Genomic DNA, 8,984 nt, shown 5'->3' on the forward strand with positions numbered 1-8,984 from the left:
GGGCGGCGGCGGCAGCCGGAGCGGGCCCGGGCGGGCGTGAGCGCGGGGGAGCGCGCTGCCTGCATGCGCGCAGCTCCAGCCCTGGGCGGCGGCGGCGGCAGCAGCAGCAGGAAGCGCCGGAGCCGAAGGCAGCCGGACGCGGAGAGGAGCGCGGAGCCCGAGAGGAGCCCCGGGTCCCCGCCGGACCATTGTGACTGTCTAGCGCCCGGGTGCGCGGCAAAGACGAGGACCCGACTCTTTTGAATCTCCCGGCGTTTGGGCGCGGGGAGACTCTTGGTATTTTCTAATTCAACTCGTGGATTGGAACGTGGCTCCGCTCCAAACGCGGCCGGTGACTTGTAGGACCCCAGCCCTGGCCTCGGCCGCCGCGCACGCCCTCGGAAGACTCGGCGGGGTAGGAGCGCGAGCCGGCCGCGAGTGTCTCTGTGCGCACCACGGGCGGGCCGAGGGCTGATTGGAGGGGGGGGGTCCCCGGAGAACCAATTTGGGATTTGTTGTGAACAGCATGGAGGAGAATGACCCCAAGCCCAGCGAAGCGGCGGCGGCGGAGGGGCAGCGACAGCCGGAATCCAGCCCCAGTGGCGGCTCGGGCGGCGGCAGCAGCCCGGGCGACGCGGACACTGGCCGCCGGCGGGCTCTGATGCTGCCCGCGGTCCTGCAGGCGCCGGGCAACCACCAGCACCCGCACCGCATCACCAACTTCTTCATCGACAACATCCTGCGGCCGGAGTTCGGCCGGAGAAAGGACACGGGGACGTGTTGTGCCGGCGCGGGAGGAGGAAGAGGCGGCGGAGCCGGCGGGGAAGGCGGCGCGGGCGGCGCGGAAGGAGGCGGCGGCGCGGGCGGCGCCGAACAGCTCCTGGGGTCGGGCGGACAGGCCCGGCAGAACGCGCCCAGTGCGCCCGGTGCGGGCGGGCCACTGCCCGGCGGCGGCGGCGACTCTCCGGGCGACGGGGAAGGCGGCTCCAAGGCGCTCTCGCTGCACGGCGGCGCCAAGAAAGGCGGCGACGCCGGGGGCCCCCTGGACGGGGCGCTCAAGGCCCGCGCCTTGGGCGGCGGCGACTTATCGGTGAGCTCGGACTCGGACAGCTCGCAGGCCAGCGCCAACCTGGGCGCGCAGCCCATGCTTTGGCCGGCCTGGGTCTACTGCACGCGCTACTCGGACCGGCCTTCTTCAGGTGAGCCCGCCGCGGGGAGGCCCGCGGGGTTGCGGGGCGGCGCTGGCGCGGGAACTTACCCGGAGGAAGATAACACCAGGACACCACCCCCCCACCACCCCCAACACACACAAAGACACGCAAACAGGGACATTGTGTGCTGCAGACGCTGGCCCGGGCAGCGGCCAGGAGGAGAGGGGGCACGATTGATTCGCAGGGGGGTACAGATTTCTTAGAAAAGCAGAAGCGACAGGACCTTCCCTCTCTATCTTATCTTTTGGGGCCACTCCCCAAAGTCCCTAGCCCACCCCTCCCCTGGCTGGAGTTTATTTGGTGAGACCAGGGGTGGCTGAAGACTAGCCTAGAATCTGGCACTCTTAACTCTTTCTCCGTCCTTCCAACTCAGTCCAGACCCAGGACCCATGCCCAACTCCCCACCCCCCCCCCCCCCCGACCTAGACTCACCCTACGACCCAGTTATCCCAGATGAAGCCAGGGAAGAAAGAGCAAGACTCCTGGCTCTTCCTTCCACCCTTCGCCTGGGCTGAGAAGGGAGGAGTGGGGGGGATAGAGATAGGGAAGGGATGGAAACAGAGGGGCCCTTCGCCCTGTTTTAGTTGTCTGATCACACGTTGGGGAAGCTCAGCACCCATCTTGCACACTGCTCCGAGGAGAGAGGCCTGCAGTCCCCCAAAGAAAGGACCTTCTCCCAGAGGTTTCCTGGGGCAGCTCTCAGGGAGGAAAGCAGCAGATTGCCGCGGGAGGGTGGGTGGAGGGGCCCGCGGGTGTGTGCAGGGGTTCTGGGTGTATTTTTCATAGATCTGGATTTTTAAAAGCTAAATGCATGTCCTTGTAGCTATCATCAGCTGCATGAAATGGGGGTCTGCGGCTGCGAACCGCCATTAGGAGGGGACTCCATTTGTCCCTGAGCCGGCAGCCCAGACCGGACCCCGCTGCCCCCCCCGAACCCTCAACTGTTTTGCGGGGGTTGTTTACCCAAATCACAGCATAACTGAGTCTCGCCTTGGCCGCCTTCCCGCAGAAATGTGTGTGTATATTTCTGATGAAATCCACATTTGTCCAGCTAGATCTGAAATTTGCTCCATTGTTCTCGCCTCCCTCCTTTGTTAATATTTAATTAACATATAGGCTCACAATGCGGCCAGCGAGGAGCCTCGGCCGGGCTTTGTGCAGCGGCGGAGTCGCGGCCGCGCCAGGCCCCGGTGGCCCGAGGGAGCCCCGCAGCCCGGCCGGGCCCCAGTCGCTGGTCTTCCTGGACTTAAAACAAAACAAAACAAAACAAAACAAAAAACCAGAAAACCATAACGTAACATTTGTGTTTCTTGGCCTTTTAGAAAGAAGCAAGGCAAAGAGTTTTCTTTGCCGAGGTTTGCTTCTGTTTCTGCGACTCTCAAGTGTTTACGTTTTGAAAGAAAATGGAAGAAAGAACTAAAAATTCTGTTTTTAGGGAGATTTTCTTTCCGCAAAATGGTGTGTATCTTTTTACGGGCTGGTTCGTGTGTGCAAGAGCCCCAGGACCAGAGGAGTTTGGAGTGTAGGAAGCGTGCTTCCCCGGGACAGTGGAAACACAGAACGGGCTCCCGGAGCACGAGGCCGCGGTCGGGTCCGAGCAGGTGCGGGGCCTGGCGAGGCCTCACGGAGCCACCCGCTAACCCTCCGCGCGCGCCCCGGTAGCCTCTCGATCGAAGCCCGCCCGCCGGCGCGGAACCGGCGCCCTTGGCGTGTGCGTGGCGGTGGCGGTGGGTGTGCGCGCGCGGGGGTAGGTGTGTGCGCGGGGGCGCGGGTGTGAGTGTGGCTTTGCTCTAGAATCTAAAAGGCGGGGAGTTTGAGCCGAACGGCCCTTGGCGCCCCCTCGCCGGCGCCCACAGCCCCTCTACCGGAGTTTGCCTCCCCGAGAGCGCACGGCTGGGTAGGCGGGCAGGGAGTTCTCGGCGCCCGCTGGGTCTCGGAACCAGCCCGGACCCCTGGCTCGCGCGCCCCCCCGGCGCACTCTGCCTTCCCCACTCTCCCGGCTCTCGGGTCGGGTGCACTGGCGGCCTCCGGCGAGATCCCTCCGCCGCTGCTGCGCAGGGCGGCGTGGCTGTCCCCTGGCCCTGCAGGATGGCACCCGGCGGAGACCTGGGGGGCTCTGGCTGCTTGAGGGAGCCGGCAGGGGTCCAGCCTCCCGCCGCCGGCGTCTGGGAAGGAGCTGGGGCCGGAGCTCCCCAAAGTTGGTTCACTTCACAGAGTAAGAAACCCACACGTGCAGCCCAGCCTTCCTCCCCGAATGGCCTTTGCCATCTCTTCCCTCAAAGACACCCTTGTGGGGCTGAACTTCTTGACATCAACAAAAAGAAAGCGCTTGGCCCTCCTTTCTGCTCCCCTCACTCAGACCTCTTCAGATGGCGGGTTCCTAGGAGCTTTGCCACCACCTGCCCCAAACCAACCTCAAGTGGTGCAGGGCTTGTCGCAGGGGGAGGAGCCCAGGCGGGGGTCAGAAGTGTGAACCCTCTGCACAAGGTCCGCTGGGCTCCTCTTCCGCCTCCAGTGAGGCAGCCCCAGTCTGGGGCAACCAGGTTCCCTCTCCTGCACTGGGAGACTGAAGGGGAGGTGGCAGGGAGTGGCTCAGTGCTCCTTCCCCACCCAGAAAGGATGCGTGCGCTCCCTCCCCTCCAGGAGAGAAACAATGAACTTGGGCCCACTAGGCCAGTTAGGGGAGGCAGAAAGGGGGCTAGGGTGGAGGCAGATCCACGGGCTTGTCCTGTTCTCTGGATGCACCTGCCCCCTGACTCCCACCGCCCGTGGCACCTGAGGGTATCCCCTGTGAGCATCCTGTGGGCATCCTGTCACTGTTCCTGGGCTCCCGCTGTTGCTACTCTGGCTGCCCCGCCCCTCCCCAACCTTTCCTCTTGCCTCTCCTGTGCCCCCCTGCCCTTACGCCTGGACAGAAAGGGACAGAAAGGCCACACTAGGAAGTTTGGGGTTTCTGCTTTCCTGCAGTTTTCCTTTTATCTCGAGGCCCTTCTTTCTTCTTCTTCTTCTTTTTAATCTTAAGTAAACTCTGTGCCACATGTGGGACTCTGACCCCTGAGATCAAGCATCGCATGCTCCTCCAACTGAGCCAGCCAGGTGCCCCTGGAGACCTTTCCACTAAGCCTGCTCTCTACCCCCCACTCACCCCCTTATACCCCGATGTCCTCGGCCTGGCTTCTGGCTTTCCAGGGGTGGGTCCTGGAGGCCGGGTGGGAGAAAGCTCAGTCCCCAGTGTGCAGCTGCACTGGGCACTTTCCTCCCGGGTCTCTGTGGCCTGAGTCGGCAGACAGGCCTGGAGCCCTCCTAACCCTGTGTTCTGTCCCCGCGCCTGCCCAGGTCCCAGGTCTCGCAAACCAAAGAAGAAGAACCCCAACAAAGAAGACAAGCGGCCCCGCACGGCCTTCACGGCCGAGCAGCTGCAGAGGCTCAAGGCCGAGTTCCAGACCAACAGGTACCTGACCGAGCAGCGGCGCCAGAGCCTGGCGCAGGAGCTCAGCCTCAACGAGTCGCAGATCAAGATTTGGTTCCAGAACAAGCGCGCCAAGATCAAGAAGGCCACGGGCAATAAGAACACGCTGGCCGTGCACCTCATGGCGCAGGGTCTGTACAACCACTCGACGACCGCCAAGGAGGGCAAGTCGGACAGCGAGTAGGGCGGGCGGGTGCCGGAGTCTGGTCTCGGTCCGTGCTAAACAATGCAATAATTTAAAATCATAAAGGGCCAGTGTGTAAAGATTATACCAGCATTAATAGTGAAAATATCGTGTATTAGCTATGGTTCTGCAATATTCTATGTATATATAATTTACAGGTGGTGTAAAATCCAAAATATCTGACTATAAAATATTTTTTGAGTTTTTCTGTGTTTATGAGATTATGCTAATTTTATGATTTTTTTTTTCTTTTTTTTTTTTTTTGCGAAGGGGGCTGCTTAGGATTTCATCTTTTCTAATCCCCTAGGCTCCATTGTGGGACATGGGACACTTTTATTTTTTAATTTCAAAAGAAGAAAAAAATTAAAACAACTTGCTGAAGTCCAAAGATTTTTATTGCTGCATTTCACACGACTGTGAACCGAATAAATAGCTCCTACTTGGTCTCTGAGTTCTGCCACTTTGTTTGTGTGGGCTTGGTGAGGACAGCAGGAGGGTCTGCACCCCCAGCCCCGGCCCAGGGAGGGGGGACGGAGGAGGGGGATGGCAGCGCAGAGGCCCTGGCAGGGCCCGGGGGACCATTGGGGTCCTGGGAGGAGTGCCGCGCCTTGGCGGCGGTCAGGAGCGCGCCCGGGGCGGTGGGCCCGCAGTGCTGGGCCGCCCAGGCCCCCAGCCTCGCGCGGCTCCCCTCCTCCTGCCTTCTCTCGGGTTCCTCCTCCCCCTCCCCCTCCTCGCCGAGGCCTGGCAGGCACCTCCGTGTGCTTCACTCCGCGTCTGTTGCTCTCCCCTATCCAGCCGCCCGCTGCCAGAGCCAGCTCTCTCGCCTCCGGGCACCACTTCAGGGATCCCAGGCCCATGGGCCCAGCATGTGGCCGGAGGCCCGGGGATGGTGGAGCTGCCCCTCCTCCTGTCCCCCAGGCCCCGGGAGTCTCCTGCCGCCCCATCAGCTCCCCGGCGGCACTCCGTGGGCCCCAGAAACGGCGGAGGTCTCCTGCCTCCGGGCGCGCAGAGGGCTCTCCAGCGGGAGCTGGTGTTTTCTTCCTTTCTTGTTTTTCTTCCCTTCCTTTTTTTCTTTTTTTCTTTTTTTAAGTGGCTGCTTCTGCTTTGGAGAGCATTCTTTCAAGGTACGTGTGTGTGTACATATCTGTGTAGTGCGTGTACAGACACGCGCAGACGTGTGTGAGTCCACAGTTCCCCCACACGTGGCTACCTTGACTTCTGGAGGAACTCAGAATCCTCCAGGATCGAGAGGAAGGAAGAAAACGTGTAAATAATCATTTCTTACCACTTTTTGTCTTTTCTTGTTTTTTTTTTTATATACATTTTATTTTTTGAAGGTGTGGTACAGTGTAAATTAAATATATTCAATATATCCCCACCAAGTACATATATAAACAAACACATTATCTATATATATAACTCTGCACTGTCTTCTGGTTAGTGTATGGAAAAAGAATCGTGTCCAAATGTCCATCTGCAGCCGGGACAGCCCAGGGGTGGGCCTGTGGCTGAGCCAGACCCATGGCTAAACCCCTGAGGACTAAGGGTGAACGTTTCTCTTTGCCTTAAACCTCTTTATTTCACTGCGATAATAGTTTCACTTTGTACATACTAGTGCAAACCTTTTTAAAAAGGAAACTATAAAAAGAAAAGTTGTAATTTAAAATTCTGTGAAGAACCATCTGCTGCTTAGGAAACTCAATGAAATGATATGCCTTTTTAGCAGGAAGCAAAGTTTTTTGGTTTTTATTTTTTTATTTTATTTTTTTTAGTTTATAAAACATGTGCATTTTACAGTTCCAGTATCAAATATTTATAATCTTATGAGAAATGAATGTTTCTATTTACAACTGTGGTTATCAACATTGTGAACATTCCCCTTGCATTTTTTGTGTGTTTAAATTCTTGAAAGTTACATTAAATAAAAAAAAAAAAACGCTTTATTGTAAAATATTGAATGTCCAAGGTGCCATGACTAGTTTTTCTAAGCGTGTTTCTAAGTCCAGCCCAACTGCTCTGGGCATCTTCCCTGTGGTGCAGGTGCTCCTGGCCTTTGCCTCAATCAGAGCAGGGGTGCAACTGTTTACCTTTGCAGCCAGAGGTACAAATTAAAAAAAACAAAACAAAATAAGACACTTTGAATATCTCCTGTGTGAGCACAGAACAACCAAAATAATTTAAGTACATTTCTTTACCAGAAGGAAGTGTTCAAAAGTATTGTGCTATTTCATTGCATAATTGTAGAAAAATCCTACAGAATGCAACAGGTCTCTGGCCTCCCTACTGTTCCTATGGGAGAGTGAGAGATGCTGTTCCCTTGGGAAGGGCTCTCTTTTATGTTTTGTTTTTACCCCCCAAAGCAAAGGACATGGACACATCCAGAGACAGAGGTGGGGAAAGGACAGACTTTGCCCGAGCTGACCAGGTGACCAGAAGCATCCATCCAGGTAGTGTTTTGGAGAGGGTGGTGATGGCCAATGTGTCCAGGCAGGATAGCTGAGCGCACCCAGTGTGCCCAGCTGATCTATGTCCAACCTTCCCTGGCTTGGAAAAGATTCTTCTCCCAGTAAAAGAAACTCAGAGACTAATGAGGATCACCTGCTGCCAAAGGAGGCTGGTGTTTTCAGTACTACATCGGCTTCCCAAGTGGAAGCTGGGTCTTGGGGCAGGAGAGGGGCTACTCCCAGGATTTGCAAAGATGCATTGATGGAGAGAGAGCTGGGGTCTCACCACGGAGGCTCTGGAGCCCGAGCTGCCTGGTCTCAGGAGTGCCCCAGGGTCATCGCAACTGGGGTGTGATCATTCAGGCAATCCCAGTGTCTCTTCCCTCCCCCTGCACAATTCTGAGGATTCTTTAGAGTAAACACTAAACAAAAAGGACAGGGACAACTTCTATTACCTGATTGGCCACTCTCTCTTTTTAATAAAAAGACAGTATGGCAACATTAAGCAATCATTCTTATTTTTTAATCTATTCACAAATCGTAACATTGTTGAGGGGCTGTGTACAGTTTTGTGAGGTAATGAGTTCCCCGTCCTTGGAAGAGTGCAAGCAAACATTAAGCCTGCAGTAGCATAAGGAGTTTTTCTTTTTTGTCTCTAATAGGGGATTGGACTGAATGAACCCCCAGACCCTCAAAACGCTAAGATTCTGGTTTTGCTTCTATGTTTATTACATTTTTAAATTCCGCATACAATCTAAGTTTGAGACTCATGAAGAGCCACTGGTGCACCAGCCAGCCCCCTCTCTCTTAGTGGCAAGTGGAGACCAGAGCCAGGCCTGCAGGGGAGGCAAGTGTCCTTTCTGAATCCAGAGCCTGGACTCTCGGCTTAACTTAAGGTGCCTCGGATCTGGACCAGGACTGTAGCACCGAGAGCTGGTGGAGCCTCGGGCCGGACCCGCCAGACTGCTGCCCCTCCAGAAGGCCAGTTTCATACATGTTCTTCAGAGGAAAGCCCGTTTATAAAGGAGGCCCTTGCTCCTTCCGGCCAGAGGGCTGCCACCGCCCAGGCCTGTCTGTGTCCCCGTCCTCCATAGCCCAGCGAAATCTAGGCGGGGCCTGGGAGCCCGGGTGGGGGAGTATCGATGCGGATTGCCGCGGGGCCTGCTTGAGCAGCGACTCCTGCGGGGGTGCCAGACACCGGACAGAGAGGCCTAGCAGGGCCCCTTGGGGTTCAGAGAGCTTTCCTCTTCCGCTGCCCAAAAAGTGGTCAGAGAAGGAGGGTCCAAACGTCAGGCCGGAGTCAGAATCCGAGGGTCAACACAGGCCTGAGGGTCACCCAGTGTGGACCCGCCATGTGCTTTCTTTAGGGGAAACAAGGAAGGAGCCACGCGGGTGAATCAGTGTAATCTCCTAGAGGACTCCAACTTTTTTTTTCCTTGCGTGAACAGGTTAAGTCGATGGGGGCTTCTAGACCTCCTGGCACAGATGTGCCGGGCGCACAGCGCTCAGCTCACGACAAACACCGGCCACTATATATGCAAATACGCTCGCTGGCCGCCCAGCGCTGGCGGGGAGGCCGCGTTCGCTCGCTCTCGCTCGGCGACAAGTCATTCTGTCTCCCGCTGATTTAATATCCGACCTCCGCGGTCTCTGCCTGCCCCGACAGCTCCCCCAGCGTCCCCAGGACGTCCCGAAAC

The 8,984-nt window shown here is 57.1% G+C and overlaps 1 protein-coding gene across 1 annotated transcript; it reads left to right on the plus strand.

Annotated features, from left to right (window-relative positions):
• The first annotated feature begins 505 nt into the window (after positions 1-505).
• EN2 (engrailed homeobox 2) lies at positions 506-4,843 on the plus strand. The gene is made up of 2 exons (XM_021693008.1): positions 506-1,178; positions 4,527-4,843. Exons 1-2 carry the CDS (start codon positions 506-508, stop codon positions 4,841-4,843), a joined length of 990 nt encoding a protein of 329 aa, XP_021548683.1.
• Positions 4,844-8,984: the final 4,141 nt, after the last annotated feature.

Source organism: Neomonachus schauinslandi, chromosome 12, assembly GCF_002201575.2.
Source record: "Neomonachus schauinslandi chromosome 12, ASM220157v2, whole genome shotgun sequence".
Taxonomy (NCBI): Eukaryota; Metazoa; Chordata; class Mammalia; order Carnivora; family Phocidae; genus Neomonachus; species Neomonachus schauinslandi.